Genomic DNA, 22222 nt, shown 5'->3' on the forward strand with positions numbered 1-22222 from the left:
TTACATGTACATTGCTGGTTCTAGTTGCTTCCTTATTAGTAGTATTTTCAATGAATGCCTAAATACCAACATTTTACATTTAAGTCATTGTTATAAAACCACTAAATAAAATATCAAGCTAATCATGTTTATAAACTTTTATTTTTCTGGGTTTCTTCTTCAAGAAATTAGACTAAAATTCTATCTCTGGATATGTTTGTATTAGTCAGTCAGTGCCCCAAAGGAATATTGTATTGGTTTTTCTTTCCTAAGCCAGTAGCCATGTACAATACTGTCAGAAAAGTTTACAACATTGATCTTTGATATGTGTAAAGAGGCTCTGTTTTACTGCTGAGCAAGTATTTATGATATCACATTTCTCACTTGTATTGCCATTTGGAGGTCAGGAGTGCTGAGGGAAGGGAATTCTACCTGTGCTGAAGTTTGTCTTGTAAATCTGTTCAACTGATTTGTATTAAGATCATGGAAACATGTACATGCAAAAGCAAATGGGAATATAAATCTTCAGGGGTCACTTAATCAGGATGTTAGGACTCTTTATACACAGTGATTTTAATGATCTCAAGATTTTATGAACATGTTTGAATCGTTATGACTGTGGCAATAAAACTTCAGTGGAGTTAGCAGACTTTTAGTGGGAGCAGGTTATGAATTGGAAACTTCATCAGAATAAGCAACGCTCTAATGACTTCAAATCAGCTAATGAAGCTGGTTTGCAGAAGGAAATGAAAATTGTTTGAAATGACCGTGTATGCTTCAGGTTGAAGTCCCCGGGAAGCCCTCTGGCTTTATAGATAAGATACCTTTGTGTCTTTCCACCTTTGTTTTCAATGTAGAGAAACTTCCAGAATTCTCTAGTGCAAACGTGCTGCTGCTTTCCTGGGGAAATAAAACGTCTGCCATCTAAATGTACTAGAACGCAGAAACTACTTACTTTACTCTGGCATGTCTTGAAACCACCCTCCTTGATTTAAATTGCTGGCAAGAATTACCACCTCTTCTTGACTACTGTAAATCTGGAGAAAGCAGAAACTTGAGTTGCTGAAAAAAAGTCTGTGAGCGAAAAGGTTGCTAAGAGACTATGCTTAAATATGACATCCTGTGCTTTGCCCGTTTCGGGTTGCCACTTCCCAGTGAACTGCTAGGTAGTTTTCTCTCTGTGACTTAGTTCCTCCCTCCAGACAGATTTTTCTATGGAGTGCAGGTAAGGGCAGCTGATAGTGTGAAATCCAAGACATCCAACCTAATGCACAGTTGCTGCGTCTTTGATGTACCTGGTATCTGCTCTTCCATGCTTTGTCTTAAAATGCTCAAATTGATTGGGCTCTTCAGGACCTTCATACATCTCACTGTCATCGCAGTCTGTTTGGAACTTCAAAGCTTTGTTCACCTTGTATATCTCATTCCCGATGTCTGGGATCTTCTTGAAGATGAGGCAGGGACTGGGAAGATCCAAAGCTTGTTTCTGAAATCATTCTTCAGTCTTGGGACTCTGCCTTTAGCCCTTTTGGTTATACATGCAGGCTGTCTACCCACACTGTGACAAACCTTCTGTAGTGACATACACCATGACACTGACCAAAGGCTTAGTCTTTTCCCTGGGATATCTTTCAGCTGCCCTTCCCTTCAAAATGCAATAAAGAATGAGACAGATTTTATTCAATTATGAGAGCTTTTTAAAACTTAATGGTTTAAAGCTTTCAACTCCCTAAGCATATGAAGGGGATATGAAAGTCTGGATCTTTTCTCTCATCTCTTCACCTTTATAGAAATGCAGTGGGTACTGTTTAATTCTTTCTTCTTTTGGAGCCCAAATTTGATTTTTTTTTTTAAGGGTGTTTTATTTATTATATCCTGTTACTGGTGAACATAGAGCTCCTCTGAAAGTGGTGTACACCTTGACTTACCTTCTCTTGATTTTTTGTCAGTCTTTTCAGTGTATTTATCAATCGTCTTTCTATTTTGTTGTGTTTGAAGTATATGGAGCATGGAACAATTCAAACCAATTTAAAATAATGGCAAATGAAGTGACCTCTCCATACGCCTTTATGAGGAGTGTGGTGGTAGTTCTATGCAGAAATACTTGTAAGTAATGCAGAATTTCTAGAGGGTACAGCATGATTGAATTTGAAGGGACCATCTTAATTTTGGCATTTTGTAAGTTGTGACTGCTTACATTGTTCTGTGTGTGATACATAATTTAAAGATTTCCATTAAGGCTGCTATGACTAATGTAATATTCTGACTGCAGAATCTGTGCAGCTTCTATTAAACTGTTTAAAATGTACCATTTTTGTTTTGTTTGAGCAGTAGGTTCCTGTGTGGCTAATGTTTCCAGTATGCATTTTTAATGATTTAATTAAATAAGGTTACGCACACTGAATTTCTCTTGGGATCGAGATCCTAGTGTTTGCATCTTTTATACCTTGTTTAAACTAGAAAAAAAAAAGTGTTCTCTCCAACAGATAGCTTAATCCAGGCTGCAGCCATCCCTGACAGCTTTAAGTTGATATGAGTGTTGTCTGCTGCTGAAAAGGGAGGACCAGGTATCGCCAAAGATTTTCATGCCTTGAGCCAGATAAGGAAATACATCTGGCTAAAAATAGAAAAAAAAAAGTGTTCTCTCCAACAGATAGCTTAATCCAGGCTGCAGCCATCCCTGACAGCTTTAAGTTGATATGAGTGTTGTCTGCTGCTGAAAAGGGAGGACCAGGTATCGCCAAAGATTTTCATGCCTTGAGCCAGATAAGGAAATACATCTGGCTAAAAATAGAAAAAAAATGTAATCATATACATTCAACAGGGTGCTTCCTCAGATTGCTTGAAAGTGACTGTGGAACCTGTGGTCAGAAAACTCATTTTTTGCTGAAAGTAGATGCAGCTTAATGGTTCTGCCTAAATTTTCAACAGTTCAATTTATTACCTAAAGCAGCACCCTAGATTAACAACTTAGTTGTGATAAAATTAATAATGCTTTATTTTGAAGCCTTCTATTCTTATTCTGTATAATGTTTGGGCAGATGATGTGCAGAAAGCTGCTCCATTGCACAGATTCAGTAACCTCTATATGAGGGGAGAGTCTCATGACTGAGAGCGCAGTTTTGGTATCTGACAGGAAAGATCAAGCTGCTGCTTTGACAGTTAATTTTTATTGCTTTTCTCCCTTGTGCATTAAGCAGTCAAGGCACCATAGCTTGCCAGTAGCTGTTTAATATTAGATATGCTCATAAAAATTTTAATTATCACCTTTGAATGAAGTTTAATCTACAGTTGTCAGAAAATATGAAACACATGGCACTAGAACATAAATTATATCCCTCTTGACAATGTTTCCTTTCAAATAAGGAAAACCGAATCCTGCACGTTCAGTCAAGGGCAGTAGAATATTCTTTCCCCATCAAAACAAAACAAAAAGGGATTAGAAAGAATGCAGGTTTGGTGAGGTGTACGATCTTTTCTATGGCAACTAAAACCCACAAACTAAATCAGATGCTTGTGTATAAATGAGATAATTTGTGCAACAAAAATGCAACAGTTAAAATGAAATAGGTATGTTTTAATGTACTGGCTTGGTAGAAAAACTCATGTAATTTGTCTTCAGTAGTATGGATTATGGAGAACTTGTGCTTGTTTGCTTGATGGAAAACTGGGTTTGTAGATGTAGTAGATTTGCCTGTTCGCATAATTTGTGTTTCTGAATTGGTAGTTAAAACTGTTCTCTTAATTTGGCTGATGTTACAGCAATACTTGTCTTAAACGGCACGCTAAGACCTAACTTTCTCATCTCTGCCTGTCATGCAACAGCTGTTATTGGGGGTTTGGTTTTTTGAGTATGTTAGCTGTGACCTCTGTAGGGAGGTGGTTCTGCGGGAGTGCAGAGCACGTCTGTGTGTTGGTCCTGCCTTCATTTCCTCTTACCATTTGTGATGGTGAAATGGAGGCCAGTAAGTACCTGAGCTGCTTTTGCCTTTGTAATCTCATTCTCCAAAACTTTTTGAGGCAGAAATCTCATAACTTCCTCTCTTTTTTCAGTTAAGGCACTTGTGTGCCCTAGTGCCCTCTGTTTGCTTCAGTTTGTATTTAAACTCTCTAGGTTTTGGCATTGCCCAGGCCGTATCATCACTGCCCTTGCCATCAGTGGCAACAGGCAGTACCTGTTCAGTTTGGGAGGGAGCGGTGTCTTCACCTCAGATCTGAAATGAAGAGGAACATGCCTGAAAACTCAGAAGCTAGAAAAGCTAGTTGTCTCCAGTCATCTCTCGCATCCAGATAAGACTATTACTACCAAGAATGAAGAAAGCAATTTTCAGCATCAATCTGAGCAGGTCGACTATCTTGGAGTCAGACAGAGTTGAAAGCATAAAAAAAGATGTTAGTGAGGTCAGCGCAGATTGTGCCGGTTGTAACTAGCATTGGTTGCATTGGTCAACCTACTAAGACCAGCAGGTTGCTGACACCAAGGTGGAGTTATCTCAGAAGACAGAAGATTCACGTTTTGATCAGCTTGGACAGCTTAGCAGAATTCCTGAGCCTGCACTATGGTCTCTGCTTGCTTGCTTAGTTGGGCTTCCTTTACACTGCAAAATCATCTCAGATAATTTTTAGACTCCTGAATGGCGCCAGGAAAAAAAGGAAAAAATGCACTTCAGTTCCAGCTGTCCTCAGAACATAGCATAGCATTAAGACAGGCAGTTCATTGTTTAACAAAACACTGACTTTACCTAATGCTGTGTACTAGATTTCACTGAAGATGCTAGCTGTTCTGTCTGAAATCAGTTCATTTTTCAGCCAAATGGTTAATAGAATGTTACACCATTATCAGTCGTGCTTTGACTGATATGATAATGAAACCACAAGCACTCAGGTTTTCTGATGGATGCCAATTATAAGCATACTGGGGACAGATTGGCAGTACTTACTGAAGCCATTATTCAAGGAACCTTGGTCTGTCTCAGCTTGTTTTATGCAGATAAACACTTTAGATTTCAAAGCTGCTGCTGAGTCAGTCTCCCGGACCACACAACAGCCATGCCCTGCGGGAGCCAGTTGGGCCTACTCCTTGCCCACCTGATTTGAAGCCATTGAGCTCTGCAGTTGGTGTCACTAGAATGAGATGCTATCAACTGCCTTTCCTTATCTAGGAGTTTGCCAGCTTATCAGTAATTCGGCCTGGATGGTCCTTGCTTGGTTCCATCTCTGAGGTTATATTCTTTCAGTGGGGATTGCCTATGGGAGATGGGTTTTGCAAGATGGACAGTTACAAGCTACGAAGTTTTGTTCCAGGTGAGCTTGGAACCCAAGGCTGTTCCTGGACAGTTTCTTTCTGCAGTAAAGCAGTGGATTCACTTTCTACCGCTGTCTCCAATCAGGGGTAATTTCTGAAATCAAGAAACGAAGCTACAGACACCTTGATAACTGCACTGTTGTGCAGTTGTGGCTGGATGAGCAGTTCAGATGCCCTTTCATGGTGCCTGTGTCTGAGCTTCCTGCCACAGCCAGGTTTGAAACCTACCTGCTGGGGCACCAGGGAGCACCATGGACAGGAGCCACCCGCCGTGGCTGCAGGTCCTTGCCAGGCAGGAAGCTGAGCAAGCTCTTCTTGCCGATGGTTTCAGTATGGTCAGCTCGGAAATCCTTTGGATCCTGTCCAGGCCGTAATTCTTGAATGTCTCATTTACCCACTGCACTTCAAACGAGCTGGGACTTTTTAGTCAGGTTTTTAGTCAATGTAGGACTCAAGATGTTCTTCTTTGATGTTTCTGATACTTTTTGATGTTTTTCTCTGAAAATTCTCATCTGCTCATTCTTTTAGACTGAGCAATTTTCAAGTGCAGAACCTGCATCCATTAAGTGAGTGAGTTGTAATTACAGTCTCCTGTAATTTATTCTTAGGCAACCTCAGTGTCCTACGTAAGACACTATGCTTGATTACCTGTGCTTTTTTCCAGTAACAGAAGAAGATAAATGGGAGATACCAAAGATGTATCAATTGTGTAAAATCTGTTTTGTTATTGGCAAGTATAAATACTACTTAGCTTTTCCTTATTTACCACTGAAGCGTCATATTTTAGTGGCTCATGATGTAGTTCTTTAGTAGCCTCTCCTCAAAGATATACAGAGCAGTTTGGATAGTGCTTCCACTTGTTGACCACCCGTTTGGTGTACCCTTCTGTGAAGCGTGAAGGCTTGCTCCATCCAACCCCCGGCAATGTTCTCCATGCATATCTGGCCCAGGCTAGGAATGATAAGCCAGTAATAGAGGAATAACCCACAGACTTTTGTCAGGTGTTGTTTTAATCTGGTGTGATTGACTTAATGCTAAGTTTGTATTGAGCTAATGTAGCGCAGGTCCTCATCTCATGAAGCCTAGTGGTTCTTGCATTGAGCTGCTTGCGGTAGATTTCTGTAGGTATAACATAAGTGAACAGCCTTTATTTATCCTGGAGTAACTGCTTCTTAAACAAGTCAGTGTGTGGCTCTTGGACCTGGTCCTCCCTCCATTGTTTTGGATTAATCTGCTGCCATGGACTTTGTGTTCTGATGGAGTCAAAGAGGAATATAGCTTCTTCTCTCAGGAGGCACCAGGGTGTACACAGAGCCTCAGGCAATAGTGCTTTTAAAAGGCAGTATTTTCATATGTTTGCATAGAGAAGGTCGCAGGGTCAGTATTCAGAACTATGGTTATTGCATTACAGACAACTGTTCTGTCTTTAGTTATCAATATCAAGAAGTCAACAAACTGCCTAACGCGAATTCATTTTGTGCTGATGAGTTATGAGTAGAGAATGTCTTGCTGAACACTTCAAATTTTCCTGTTTTGGAAGATAAAAAATATGTTGCCTTCAAGGAATAGCAAAAGTAGAGCTACATATGTATACTGGAAAAAAGATGATTCATGGTAAAATTTTAGGGAGGCTGTTCTACTGGAAAGAGCTGGAACATTGGCTTGACTTTGCTGCATTGTGTGTAAACCTAACTACTATATGTAAGTAGGGCCATTGTGCTTCTAAATTGTGTACCCGTGTGTACCAGTGTCTTTGTGCATACTTGTGTCTTTGTGTTCTTAATTACCCAGTTGGTTGATAGTGGAGAAAATTGACTCCAAAATTTGGACTGGTAGCATTCTGACATGGCTTTGCAATTCTTGTTTGGGTTTCTTTTTTGGATTGGATTAAAAATTTTGCACCCAGCAGTTGTGGGTTTGTATGCAGCTGCCTAACTGCTAAATGTTAACTCCCAGGGAAAGCATACTCTGCAAAAGTTTGACAAAGTTTTCTGTGATGAAGTACCATGAAGACTTCCATGTCATTCCTTTGCAATGTATTGAGTATAATGATTAGATGAAAACAGTAAAAAAATCTGTTATGGTTCTGTTCTCTCAATTGATGCAAGAAAACATACTTAATAATGTTTATTAGGAAGTTTCTCAGGAAAAAATACTTCCATTTGATAAAACAGATGTATATTGACTAAAGCTTTGGAAGTAGGAGTATGATTCTACAGCAACAACTACTAAGGACTAATATATACAGAGTGGATTGGTTATCTTCTTTTGTCATCTTATACCTGGGTTTTTTTTGTTTATTTTTTTTGTTTGTTTACAGGTGGCAGTGTGCTGCATTTGTTTCTTTGTCATTCTTCCATTGAACCTCGTTGGTACGATTCTTGGCCGAAATCTGTCAGGACAGCCTAATTTTCCATGTCGTGTCAATGCAGTGCCTCGTCCCATACCAGAGAAAAAATGGTAAAGACAAGCATGCACGTTAACTAGATGTATTCACTTCATTAAATTCAAAATGACTTTTCAGATGTGATCATTAAAAGTTTTTCTAGAATAAATTCGTTACTTAAATTGAGTTGTGTCTAGAAGAACACCTCTACTGACGCTTCTTTAATACGATTTTTCTGTTGAATAAAAACACCAAGTGCAGTTAATGGTTAGTAGTTGTAGCAGATTTTACAGTCCCGAATCACTGATGCACATTTGGCCTGAAATGCTCTTCAGTCTCTTCTGTAAAAAGGATGGTCCCAACCCAGTTCTCGTATGGGTATCTTGAAACTAAACCTTTTTGCTTTAGTTAATGCCTCTAACAGATTTAGGATTGCATGTGCCTCGGAGGCAGAACTGTTCTGTTTAATGGTGTCCGTGTACAAGCTGAGTCATATTTGCAGGGTGATGGTGGGGAGAGGTTTGCAATGCTGTTCCCAATTCTGCACTTTTGTTGACGGCACAGAGCCTAAAATACTCCAGGTGTATGGTTTGAATTGTGAATAAGCCTTTATTATTTTTAAAGTGAATATAAAGGGGTGGGGGCCTAGTCTCAAAAAGTAGACTTGGGTTTTTGGAAAATCATGAATGCAGTCACTTTTTCCTATTAATTTAATTCTGAGATGGAAGCAGCAAGCTATGGAAAGGAGAATCTCCTTAGAGGATTTTTTAATAGATTTTTCTTGCTTTCCCTGTTCAGAGGAATGGAACAGACAAAGTTGAAGGAGGCACTGAAACGTGTACACCCGCGATATCCAGGAAGTGCGGCACACTTAGTCTCGTTAGTGCCGGGTTGTGCAGCTCAGATGCTAGGATTTGATTTATATTGTGACCTGTATCTTGGGAATCTGATGGATTTTTTTTGGATCAGCATGACAGATAAAAAGAAATAAGATACTTCTGTTGAAGATGATGAAATTGCACACCGTCAACTTAGACAAGTCTCCCTATAAATAATAAAAGAAACTGCGAATTAAATCACTGGTTACTAGCTAGATTCAGCATCATCACAAGTACTACACAGAGGTCATCTTTAGTAATTGGCAGTATCAGCTACAGGTAGCTGAGCATTCATTTTCGGCCATAGGCTCGTGACTCAGTATAGCATTAAAAATAAACACTGGTCCTTAATTTTATAACCATTACCCGGAGGAATTTTCTTTGTGCTTTTTGCTGTATTTGAAGCTATCAACAGCTTTGAGTTTTCACTGCCTTCGTTCAAGGCTGCTGGATGTAATGGGGCTTGATGGCTTAGGCCCTTTTTGGGCAAGAGAGATTCTTTCTGTAGCCTTCAAGGCTGGTTATATGCCTAACCTTTTGCCCATAGGTGGTAGGCATGAGGCGTATGTTTTGTTTCAGCTTGCCCCAAGAAAAACTCCTTCTTTCCATACACATGACATTTTGGGGGGAATCTTCTTCTAATATGCTAGTATGAGACAGAAATGTTATTGTTAATATGCCATTTAAATAATTCTCTGTGCTGTATTAATTATCTGGTTATATGTCTTAATATGTTTGTAAATGAAAGATTAAAATTGTCCCTGCACTAATCTTAATATCTTTCAGGTTCATGGAGCCAGCTGTTATTGTTTGTTTAGGTGGAATCCTCCCTTTTGGATCAATTTTTATTGAAATGTAAGTATGTCAGCTATTCGCCAATTTGATTAAAAATTATAAAAATCTAAGTTCAATTACAATATCATCTGCATATTCTGTTTGCTCTTTTCAGGTATTTCATTTTTACTTCATTCTGGGCTTACAAGATCTACTATGTTTATGGCTTTATGATGTTGGTTCTGGTTATCCTCTGCATTGTGACAGTTTGTGTGACTATCGTTTGTACGTATTTCCTGCTAAACGCAGAGGATTACAGGTGGTAAGTATTGCATTATCTGCGTAGTTAACCAGATTGTGAGAGTTTTATAGAAACGTGATGTTCTTCAGTCTAGATGGGTCTCTTCAAAGTGTCCTGTGTCCAGATTTTAGCTGTAGGGAATAAAAGCAGTTATTGGATCCTTTCTGTACAGGAGCTTTCTGTGTGCATGTGCGTCTGTGTGTGCATGTATGTAAGTATAAAAAAAAAATACGCCAAGGCACACGGGAATATGAAGAAGGATCATCGGTTGGTCTCAGTGGTAGCTGTTGCTGTAGAAGCTTTTGTCACTTACAGCAGACAATGTGTAGATAATTGTTAAATAAGTCTGTAGAACCAGTACACTTTATTTTCAGATGAGGTTTTAGTGCGTTGTTGCATCTTCTTGGGAAGCCTTTTGGTTAGATATATGATGGACATGCGTGTTTACTTTCAGGCAATGGACAAGCTTTCTTTCTGCGGCTTCAACTGCGATTTATGTTTACATGTACTCCTTTTACTACTACTTTTTCAAGACAAAGTAAGTGGTAGTTTTCGTGCTTGAATATCAGATTACTGATTATCAGATTACAGATTATCAAATAAGTTTGTTGAGAAAAACTAGGGAAAATACCTAGTATAAATTCCTATCTTTCTTTTTCAGGATGTATGGCTTGTTTCAAACATCATTTTACTTTGGTTATATGGCAGTATTTAGCACAGCTTTGGGAATAATGTGTGGTAAGTTTCAAATATATTGACAGCTTTCTATCAGAATTTTTCAGACTGTCATGTTTCCAATTTTAGCTCTGTCGTTTTGGTGGTGCAGTGTGTACGTCTGCAAGATGTGCTCAAAAAAGCTTACAATCTTTAAAAAGAATCTTAGACTTCTCTGCTTATACTTGTTTTCTGCCTAATATAGGAGATTTCTCTGGATTGCATCTTTTGATAGGAAGATAATTATGCACTGTGCAGAGAACTTCACCCTTAGTTACAGCTTGAAAGACTCAATATTTGGCAAGAAATTCTGTGAAATAAATTCCAGATTAATTGGAGTCCACACTAGCATTTTGTTTCGGAGTTTTTACTGTTGCTCCAAGACAGGGAGCTAGGTATACCCATTGAGGCATCAATGGTATTGCAATACTGATGACAGTACCATCTGTATCTTGTGGCATGTATATGTGAGGGTGACCAGAACGGGAAGGACTGACACTTCAGGATAGCATTTGAGAAATAAGTATTGGAATATTCACAGGTAGCGGGAGGTAAATGCTCCTGTGTGCAACTGGATTTCATTGCTTCTTAAGATCTGTTTTGGCAGATGTTTAGAAAAGAAAAGTTCTCGGCATGGAGGTAATCTGATAAAGTCAAATCTACTTGCTCACCTGTTAGCTCTATTTTTGTCCTTTGCTGTATAACTTTCAGAAAGTGCTACTCGGTTCTTTTGCACTTTCCTATGCTGTTATTTGCTTTTTATGTGTGAACCTTATTTGATACTTTCCTTCTTAGTAGTGAATGAATAGTCCTATAGGTTCTCATGGAAGGCTTTCTTTGAGTTAGATATTTGAGACACGATGCCTTACAGGAACGTACTTTCTGTAAAATATACATTTCTTGATATCACAAGAGGGTGGGTAACTTCACAATGCTTTATAAAAAGGTGAGGGAACTCACCTCTTTAACTGCTGAGTACCTGTTCCCCTTTTCTCTCATACAATCTAATCTTGCTTCATCAGGTTCTTGGCACATTACAAGACTTCCCCGCTGTTCTGGTAGTCTTGCAGCCATTTTTTTCTTTAATAGGCTTATACTTTCAGCTCTAATCTTTTCTTTTTAAAGTGCTCAGGCTGGTATTGATTAAAATGTCTATGATGCAGAAGCCAAGATTGCCCACCAGTTTTTGTAATTAAAATGTTTTTTTAAACGTGGAAAAGGAAGATTGTCGAATGCTTTCTTGTCGTGGTAGGGCACTACTTGATGGAATATTAGAGTAAAATCCAAATTTACTCAAAATCAGAAAATACTTTAACATACTAAACTTTATTTCCACAGTTCTATTGAGATTTCTTTTTGTCTTTTTAAGTGTGCTGGAAGAGAAGCTGTGAGATTCCTTTTTACTAAGAACTCCCATTTCCAGCACGTGGAGGGAAGAAAAAAAAAAAAATCCCCTGTCAAAAAGCATTTGTCTAGGGAACTTGCTGCCATTGAGGTCTAACAAAGACATTTGTATTAGAGAATTGTGCAGTGTGCGTGCTACTGACTGTACGTCTCCTGTGAAAAGTGTGTAGAGCTGTGCTTTGGAGGCTCACCCGAATGGGCGTGTTCAGTATCACACAGTTGGATATGAGATGAACTAGTTGGGATCCAAGGCAGCCACAGGGAAACTCTGTGTAGGCTTGTATCATCCAACTCTGGTTTTAGTGCCCCTAACAATGCCTAGTGAACTCAAATCCCACATGTGATGGGATGCTTTGATCCACAAAGTCTGCTGCCCTCTGCAGAGCATTTAAGTTCTGGGACTGGACAGTAGGGAGCCCATGAGAACTTCCAAACCTTTTGAGCTCCTCGTGCTTTCCTTCTTAATGACAGAAAAGAAAAAACTTATTCCCCAGCTCAGTGGATGGCTTAGGGGCTAGGTAGTATAGAAAGGCCTCTTGCAATACCACACTTCAGCATCCGGATAAATGCTATGATTGAAGGGCTTTTTAAAGAAAATCTGTGCTTACAAAGTCACAACTGTAGCAAGTGTTAATTGGTTTGAAGATATAGATGGGAATTAAATCTTTTTCTGTTTCGTGGTTGCTCTTCCTCACTATCTGGATTTTTCTCTTTATTTAAAAGCTGCTTATTCTGCTGAAACACGCTTACAATCTATTTCTGCTAAACCGATATAGGCCATAACCAAGTTAAAGACCTTATCAGATGGTGTTTATAATAAATAAATAAAATTTTTCCTTTTACTATGGATTTTTTATTCAAATGAGCCAACTGTCCTGCATTTGTTTCAGGAGGACATTCTTTAGTTGTCATTGTCTAGGGTTTCCCTATCCCCACCCCATGTTTTATTCAATGGCTGTAAAGTAGCCTTGAGGCTTAACCCCTGCCTTGGGTATTGGCCATTAGTGGCCTTCATGGGTAAGGCTCCTGTGATTCAGAATAGGTTATGATTTGTTTATAGGGTTGAGAGCTTGTGGTCTCATGTGACTGCTACTTTCTCCTCCTCCCCCTCACTTCCATCTCATGCACACATTCTCTAGATCCCAAATGAAACACAATTCGTGCTTTGTTCTCCCAAATCTCTGTGATATCTGGCATCACATCACCGGAGAAACCCTCAAAGAACAAGTTCTGGAATGTATCTGAGTTTAGCAACTAAAATGGGCATTGGATCTATTGGCAGTGTCTGCTTTAACAGGCAAAACATGACGAGTCTTAAAAACAGGAGTCCACGGCCATTATTTTGTCTATTTACTGCATAAGACAGACAATGAGTTTCTTAACAGGCTCCAGAAGAATCTGTGTGTGCTCCTGTATGACTCCGAGCTCGCATCGCCTCCTCTGAACAGCCCAAGCTTGGGTCTGTCAGAAGGCTGCACTGGTCTCTGCTTGAACTGCCAGTCCTCTCTGCTGTGCCCTCAGCACACTTAACGCTTGCAGGCAGCAACCTGATCTCGCGTGTGCTGCGTTTGTTTTAATCCAACTCTGCTTTGTCCAAGCTAGCAATGCAAATCCCTCATTTGCTGGCCAGTGGGATGGTTGACATGATACTTATATAGCTTGATATGCTGTGCAACACAGGCTGACTCTACTGGCTCTTTACTACTCTGATAGCATTGGAACAATGCCTCAGGTTTGCCTGGTGCAGATTTCCTGATTAGATATAAATGTTGCTTTTCAGACCCCCAAAAGCCCAAAATACTGTGTGAGTTTAATGGCTGACCTCACAAATTATCTGAGCAGTCCCCAGGATTTAAAGAGTTCTCCAGGTCAGCAATGCTAACTGCAGATCTGTGTCGCCTTCATTTCTAAAAGCAAAAAAACTTTATATTTTTATTGAAAAATGAAGTTTTGGCAGAATTTTTTTAGCATTGATTAGGCTTTTGTATTTAACACATCTTATGCAAGTCTGGTGCATCCCAGATCACTGAAAATACTGTTTCATGCTTTGTTCTGGGCTTTTCTTTATTGCTTTGGGGAAGCAAAAGTAATCTGTTTAGAATCCATTCTTTACTGAGCATCCAAGTGTTTGATGTTAGGAGTTCTCTTATCTGTACTGAGTTATAGGCCCGCAGTTCTCTCTAATTCTTGCTTGATTTTTCAAATTCACTTGTAACCTGAGAGTTGGCCAAACTGACTTCCACAAGGCTGATTTACTCTCATTTTGCTTGGAAGAGATTAAGAAGCAGCACTGGGGTATTCCCTGCGGATTTCCTAAGGCAACAGTATTTACTGAGCCTGGCAAACCTGAGGTTCTGGGTTTGACCAGGTAGGTCGCTGAATCTCCTTCTCCAAGAAGTCTCGGTCCAGTGCATTTCTTTCATTTTTCTAGGTGTTCTTAGTCCAACAGTATTTTGGGTTTAGCATGAACTGTTGCCCCTATCAGAAACGCAGTGACCTGTTCTTTTATTACTGCTGTGACAATGCATACTCTGCTCATGACTCTTACTGATTTGAAAACCACAGGTTGCAATTTCCTTTAACTACTAACTGCTACTAGTTTAATCTCTTTGTACAGACCTCCTTGGAGTTCTAAGACTCCTGGGATGGGGATCTATTATTATTTGTGCCTTGTGGGAAGGAAAAAGCCATCTGCCAATAAAACACTCATCCAGAAGGCATGTACCTTATAATAAAAACCCGCCCTCCCTTCCACCTTCCCTGCAGAGTGGGTGATTGTATGTTTTTTACCCTCTGTTCAGAAAAAGGGACCCGGTTATTGGCAGCAGTAGGGGGGCTGCTATATTTATCGAGGCCAAGTGAGCATGGCCTCTTGGTAAGATGGCTTAATGGATTTAGATTGCTAGATGAGGGGAGTTCTTGCCAGACGTTCACTGGGAGCATGGATAATTAGAGTTTGAGAACAAGTATTGCAGGTAATTTTCTGTGTGCAGAGTGCATGCTTTACGTGACTTCCTCTGTTTAAGTGCCCGTGTCTTATATAGCTGGCTTATTTTGATGATCGGCTCTAACATATTCAATATTTTCGGTTTATTTTGCAGGAGCTATTGGTTACATGGGAACAAGTGCCTTTGTTCGTAAAATCTACACTAATGTGAAAATTGACTAAGGAAAAGAGAAAATTGAACTATGGATCAGCTCCTGTTTTCATGGAGATGAACTTGCACAACAAAAAGCGCGAGAAGAGATTTGGGTTTTAACACTGGGCACTATATGGGTCTCCATTTTGTGGATGGCTTAAAGTAACATCTATTTCATTGATCCTAGGTTCTTACTGACTGCTTTCTCCAACTGTTCACAGCAAATGCTTGGATTATATGCAGTAGGCATTACTACAGTACGTGGCTAATCTTCCCAAAAAAAACAAAAAACAAAAAACCTAGCTCATTAAAGATGAATAGACTAGCTCTCTTCAGTGAAGAGGACAAACGGTTTATTTAAAGCATTTGTTCCATTCAATAAAAAGAGGGAAACTTGGCTGCTAAAACTACTTGATTAGTAGTCTTCCTGGTACTTAACATTTCTAAATTATGTAAAAATGCCGTTCCAGAAAGATTACTCTTCTGATTTTTACTGCCATTGCCAGGATAGGAGGTATGTTTTATATTTTGACTCCAGGTGCTTTTTGGTTTATTTGCGATATCAAATATACCCTACATTCATTTGTTTAAAAAATAATTTAAAAATATATAAAAAACCCATATGCATGTAATATATCAGCTATTGTTCTAGTTGGACCAACTTCCCTTTATTTATCTTTAAAGTAATATCCAGCTACATCTTAAATCCATCCAAAGAAAATACAGTTTGAAGACGGGATTTGTTCTCTGCAATGCAATTTACTGTACAGTTAGAAAGCAAAATGTTAAATGAAGAGGATTGTTTGTTTTTTTTAATAAACACTTCGAGGTCTAGATTAAAACAGAACCAACATTTTAACTGAATGTCTAAAGTGATTCTCCTTTTTTCCAAGTTAGTCTTGCATTATTTTTTTTGGTTTGGGTTTGAATGAAGATTTTCCTTTAGACATTATACAAGGGGTAATAAGTGTATATAACATTAAATAATGTAACTTAGGTGTAGATCCCAAATGTATTTGGATGTACAGATTTACTACAGAGTACTTTTCTGATGATTCGGTGTAAAAATGTGTGAATTTGGGTGGCTTTTTACATCTTGCCTGCCATTGCATGAAAAGTTGGGGTTTCTTCACAATGTGTGTATGTCATGCTTTTCTGTTCTATCTCCTTTCTCAAACTCTTACAGGAATTAAATTTGTAATTTAGAACATTTTAATTTTTGTTAATCCTATCTGGACACTTGTGTAACATCAAAAGCACAGTTGCTTTAGAGTGTTCAGAAAACAAAAATAAACTTTTCAGACAAAAAATGTTCCGATTGTGAAAATAGATGAGTTTGCAGTTGAAAATGTTTGAAAAGGCAATACTGCTGAATGCCAGTTTTGTTATACCATGTTAGTGTGGTTTTCAAATACCAAAAACCCCATGCTTTGAATTTAGAATTTGCTTACAACTGTATTGTACAATACAGCTCCAAAGTGGATGACCAGCCCAAAAAGGTGGTTCTTGGCCAAACTGTTTGTGGAGAAAGCTGTTTTGTGATCCAGCTAGTGTACTGAGAAAAGTGGGGGTAAGCGCGGTCTGAAATAAATGGGCAAATAAAGGTTAAGTCTTTCTAAGATGACTGTTAATTATGCACTGTATTTAGCTAGAAACATCTTGAATGTGTTTGTGACAGATTTGAGAGCCGGTCGCCTTGATTTTGTTGGGGTTTTTTTAGGCATCTGCCACATAGGGATGTTTTCGTCAGTGTGGCTGTCTGAAATAGAGCACCTGCCACGGCGAAGGCAAACTTCCTGAATTTCAAAAGTGAGCAAAGTATTTGTATTGATTAGCACTGTATTGTCTCTCTATAAAAAGTACTGATAATGCAGTAGCCACAATGAGAAACGACCGTGCTTCGGGTTGGAGGTTGGGGGAACTGAACTGATGGGTAGTAGTGAGAAGGAATGCATCATGCTGTATGTAGCTTCTGAAAAGTATTTGAGCTTTCAGCTCTGATTTCCCTGGCCAGTTTTAACCAGTCTGTCAGAAAATAATTAATTTTTGCTTCAAGTGAATGGTCAGTGCCTGTACCTGAACACTCCGCTGTTTAACGGAAGGTAATTCTTTTTTTTTTTTTTTTTAAAGTACAGGCTGATTTTGAAATGAGCTTATAAACTGGGTCAACAGTTAGTTTTCCTTTGTTCCAAAACATGGAGACTTAAAGCAAAGAATGGGTTTTGTACTAGTTCTTGCTAGTGCATACAGCTGTGGGAAGCCCTCTTTTCATCCATGTTCTTCTAAATCTGAAGTGAGAAGCCATTATCTCCACACAATAAATACATTAAGTACTCCGACGAGATACAAGTTTTTTAAAGGGAATATTTTGATAATGGGTCTGTTTCTCTATTTAGAGCACTGCTATGTGATTAGTCTATCAGAAATGTCACTAAACCGTTTGTGAATTTCATTTAATCGCATTTTAATGCCACAGAATGGTGGGCTGCCTACTTGCTTTCTCTATCCTCTGGCATTATTAGCTTTTGCATATCCAGACAGGATTGTATAGCTTTTAAAGTGACATTGAAAAGATACTGCACAGGCGTTGCTTTTGTTTCTGCAAGCACGTTCATCTGGAGAAGTACTGTGTTTAAATAATTGACATTTTTATACTTCTGCCCTAGCACATGAGTAAGTTGGGGGGTTGCTTTGTTTTTCCCCCTTCCTTTTGGTTTCTGAAGGAGTACAAAATGTGACCAGTTTTCAACAGCTTGTCTTTATGGTTGTTGTTTGGGGCAAGGTTATTAATTTGCCTCAAAAAAACTGTGGATATAGCTTGAACCATCTTGCTTAATAGAATTCGGAAGCTCTCTGCTTAGATGATGTAGTCCTTCCTTTTTTCTGGAAGAAATAAAGATCTTACAGCCAACACTCCTCTTTCCATGGTTGTTTCTTAGGAGTTTCCGGTTCTTGCATTGAAGCTTTTTTGATAACTCTTCAGTTGGCCGCTCAGCGCTGGTCTTCCCACGTCTGGTACAGTGGCCAGAGAATGGAGTAAATAGTTGTGTAGCAATGGCCAATCTTGATCAAATGCTTTAGAGAAATACAATTGTGAAGCTTTTCAGTTGAGGCAGAGTGCATATAGAAAGCACCTCTGGTACTTCAGGTATGAAAAGTGGTGAACGCTGGATTGGAGATAATGGAGACTGCAAATAAAACGTTACATTGTGCTCTTTTTTTTGATGTCTGAATGTTTCAAAGGAACAGTGTCTATTAATTCCTCTCCAGAACTACATTCCAAAGTGTGTAAAGGATGCATAATTAAATTGTTTTCTGTATGATAGTCTAGGTGTATTTCTTTTAACAAGTTCCAGGTTAAACAAGAAAAGAACAAAAAACCCTCCCTACAACCCCACAAAAACCTAATACTGTTGAATTTTACACTTTTGGTATTAAAACTGGGTAAAATTGCTAGCACATTCTTATTACTGCAGAGGTAACGCAATTGAGAAAGTCCACATTTTGCTCTTGCTTCAGCATCACCGGCATCTAGCCGAATTTGCCCAATGAAATATATGTACACGGCTTCACTGAAGACAGCAAAATTGTAGAACTGTGAGTGCATCAGCAATTTCTCCACTGGAATGTGTCCGAAAAGCGTAAGCTTAGGAAAAAAACAAGCCTCCTACCCAGGCTGCGGACTGCAGGCAAGTCAACTGAATAGCTGGAGCTGGAGTTGTGGGGTCCTCTTATCTTGAATTGATTGTTAAACTGTGCAGCTTGTCCTGTCGGTTGGTCCCTTGGATCTTTCCTAGCTAAATGCACTATGGCAGTGGCGGTCTTGCAAGGGCCGTTGGCGCTGCCGCTCCGTGAGGAGAGCCAGCAGCCCAAAATACATCACCTCTTACCAGGAATAGCCCTGCTATTGTTGGGCGGCTGTTGGAATAAAGCCACACTTTTAAAATTTTGAAGCAGTGCATTTATGGCTTTTGTTTTTTAGGAGCAGCTTTTTTTCAAAAAAAAAAAAAAAAAAAAGTGTTTTGATGCTGTTTGTTTTCCAAAGGCAGAAGTATAGAAATGAGCCTTGCAAAGAACATTTGGTTTTTGCTAAATAGCTTCAGTGAGCGAATTCTCCTAATTTTCTGAGGAGACGTCTGCATGCGAGTTCTGCAAGTAGTTCTTTGCATCTCACAGTTTGATCCCGGAGGTGCTTTTTCAGTTAAGGGAAGGGGCTGTTACAGTGTTTGCTTTTATGACTAGTTACCTGGTGCTCAAATTTTTCTTCAATTCTTGGGTTATGGCATACGGAACAAAAAAAAAAAGGGGGGAGGGGGGGTGAGAACCCATGAAATCTGTAAGGCTCTGTAAGGCTCCCAGGAAATACGAGCAGTTCTTGGAGAGAAACGCTTTAAAGGGCAGAAACTCAATTGGGAAGAGGCTAAGAAAAAGTTGTTTTATCTGGTGGACCAACCCGTTTGAAAGGCAAGCCTCTGGAGACAAATTTGCAGTCAGGGTGTCGTTTGCCCCCAGCCCTGTACCAGTTACGGTCTTTTTGTTTCCATCAGCGTATTCGCCACGGTGCGAGGCTTTTGCAGTAAACTGAAGGGTTCGTCTGTCCTGAGTAAAGGGGATGTTATTGGTTGTTACAAGTGTTTTTGGCTCGTTGATGGGTTCATTTTCTTGCCAGCTCTTAGTAATGCACTACAGAGCAACATGCTGCGTGTCTCTGGAGGTTCCACCATGCTGAGGCTTCATTTCTTGCGGAAAACAAACCCATAGGAACTTTCCTTACATTCTGGCTGGAAGATCTCCTTCAAGACCTCGGGCTTGGAGCATTCCAAAACATAACTATACCAGTTCATACTTATCCTTCAGCTGGCATCGCATGACTACAGCATTCCAGAAAATGCATGCATTTTTTAGAATTGGGAGTTTATGTGTAGTAAACAAAATACTTAATTTTACATAACTGTTATTTTGGGTGGGGGTGGGGGTGTTTTATTACAAAATAGTCCTAACTTAGAAACAAACTCTTAATATTGTGAGACGTGCTTACCAATATGACTCACTAGGTACCTTGATAGATTCCAGTTCACCAAAGCATAGACTTAAGCCCTATAAAATTGAAAGGCTATGCTGTGTCTGGCCCAAAAAGTCTAGTCTCTAGTAGTTCTGTTTGACAAGCTGGTGAGCTTAGGCAAACATGCTACTGTTAGGCACCACGCTGTGATTTTATTTATTTTTTTCTCTGAAAGGAGTGTGTCGCAAGCTTTCCCTTGGTTTCTGAAAAGTTTTGAGAGCCGTAGTAACTGCTTCTGAGAAGCTTCCAAACATGGCTGAGAACATCGCGCAATACTGAACTCAAGGAAACTTTTGGGGCTGCTCGTCCTCATTTCCCAAAGGTTTGTCTCAGAAATTTCAGAGCTGTGTGATGTACTAAAGCACCAGACAAGGCGTGGTGGTTTTCTGGGCTACTAGAGACGTAATACTCCCTTTGAGTACATTTTATGCTGCTTTTTCTTTCTGAATCACTATAGTCGTGGTTTAGCTGTATCACTTTATTGCGCGGAGAAAAATGGTATACCCTACCCATTGGATTATGTTATTAGCTTAGCGTGAGGCTTTTCTTGCTTTGCTACAGAGGAGTAGCTACAAGAATGGGATGGAAACTTTCTCATTTCCCTTCTAATGCCTGGCCAGAAGTTGGCAGGTGAATCAGTGAGCATTACCTACTCTTTGTTTTAAAGAGAGATCTGATGGTTTTGCAGAAACAGACACCCATTTACCAGCAAGAATTGGTGGGTTTTAGAATAAAATGTCAAAGAGATGCTATTAGGTTACTTAAGTTCTGCATTTTTGACTCTGCTAAATCATTTTTAGTAATTTGGGTTGCTTAGCCGAAAGTTGATTTTTGTTGAGAACTTTGTTTATCGCGCTATCAGAAAGTGATCAAACACCCATCTTTGTCTGAATCTGAAATGTACCACATTTTTGTATGATGCATAGCAAAATTAATAACAAAAAAGGAAATCACTATTCCTGGTTTTAGCGATCTAAAGAGTGACATGTAAGACAAACCTGATTTAAAGTATTGCTTGCCTCATGAAGGGAAATACCCACACGTTCTGTGCAGCAGCCAGGTGTGTGATTTGGGTGAAGATGTTACTACAGATAAATCTGTGTACAGGAATCCTGTGCAGAAGCTGTAATTGGGAAACTTCTCTAAGGTAATTCTCCACGAAGCAGCATCTCTGCTGTTTTGACAGATTCATTAAATTCTACCCACTGTTGTAAAACAGCCTAAACTGGTAGCGCATGCTCAGCCTCTGAAGGATGCCTGCAAGTAAACAGGTAAATGCAACTATCCCAACTTTGTCTCATAGTGATTTTACTTTCCCAGATCCATCCCTTTGGGGAAAGAGAAAAAAAATTACTGAAGACAGATTTTTTTTTTTCCCCCTATGGCAAAAAATTCTTTGGAAAGATCAAAGGATTCACCTTTCAGAATTTTGAACTCAAGAGATGTCTTTTCCAAAGGTGTTCCCGTGCCCCCCTGCTTAACCGTGGGGCAGAGATCACCAACACCACCAGCTTTGCTGAATGCTTTCCAAGCACAACCGACTCCTGCAGGAACCCTGAAAACAGACTTCAAGTAAATTAATGAAACATCAGTTTCACATGCCTCAGTTTGGGAGCCAGTTGTCAAGCCAAAATTCATACTTTCAGATAAGACACATTTCTCCCCCTGCCTCCCACAGCTTCTCTGACTACAACTTGAACATATCCAGAAGTAGCTTGTGTTTCCTCACGTAGTTTAAGGACTGCAGCAATGGTGGGAAATTGGTGCTTTTTGAGATGGGATGACTTAAAATCCTGTCTGCTGCCACTTTGGTGAACAAAAAGGTGTTTTCCAATCATCAGTTACGTATTCCTAGCTTCCCGAAGCATCACTGCTTGTGTATAACAGGGCTGCGTGCTGAGTTGTTAACGCAGGTGTGCCTGTGACTGCAGCGAGCTCTCCGTACAGCGCATTTCAGAACCTCGGAACACGTTTAAGCACGTACATGTCAGCAGCTTTAAAAATTCCTTTTGGGTACTGAATCATTTAACCTTAAGTGAGGTATTTCCTAGGTGGCAGTGCAATAAACTTGATAAAACTTGATAAAAATGAATGCCCTACCTCCAGCCTACTGCAGGAGAGACTAAAATGGGTGCTGGAAGGAAGAGAGAGCAGGGATCAATATTCATTTTATTACTTGGATTTGTGAATGATAGCGGTCAAGCTGGTGAAGAAAGGATGTCCTAAGAGGGGTCAGCTCTAGGAGTGATAAGGGGAGTCGAGCAACAGGCTGCTAGAGG

The 22222-nt window shown here is 39.6% G+C and overlaps 1 protein-coding gene across 1 annotated transcript in view; it reads left to right on the forward strand.

The window, feature by feature from the left end:
- The window catches only part of TM9SF3 (transmembrane 9 superfamily member 3), a 39498-nt gene extending 23307 nt beyond the window's left edge, over window positions 1–16191 (forward strand). Inside the window, exons 9-14 of the mRNA XM_009888750.1 lie at window positions 7605–7744; window positions 9335–9403; window positions 9498–9644; window positions 10078–10161; window positions 10285–10361; window positions 14843–16191. Coding sequence (XP_009887052.1) covers window positions 7605–7744; window positions 9335–9403; window positions 9498–9644; window positions 10078–10161; window positions 10285–10361; window positions 14843–14910 — 585 coding nt within the window. The 3' untranslated portion in view covers window positions 14911–16191. The remainder of the gene's footprint in view (window positions 1–7604; window positions 7745–9334; window positions 9404–9497; window positions 9645–10077; window positions 10162–10284; window positions 10362–14842) is intronic.
- The last annotated feature ends 6031 nt before the right edge of the window (window positions 16192–22222 follow it).

Source organism: Charadrius vociferus, unplaced genomic scaffold, assembly GCF_000708025.1.
Source record: "Charadrius vociferus isolate BGI_N301 unplaced genomic scaffold, ASM70802v2 scaffold436, whole genome shotgun sequence".
Lineage (NCBI taxonomy): Eukaryota > Metazoa > Chordata > Aves > Charadriiformes > Charadriidae > Charadrius > Charadrius vociferus.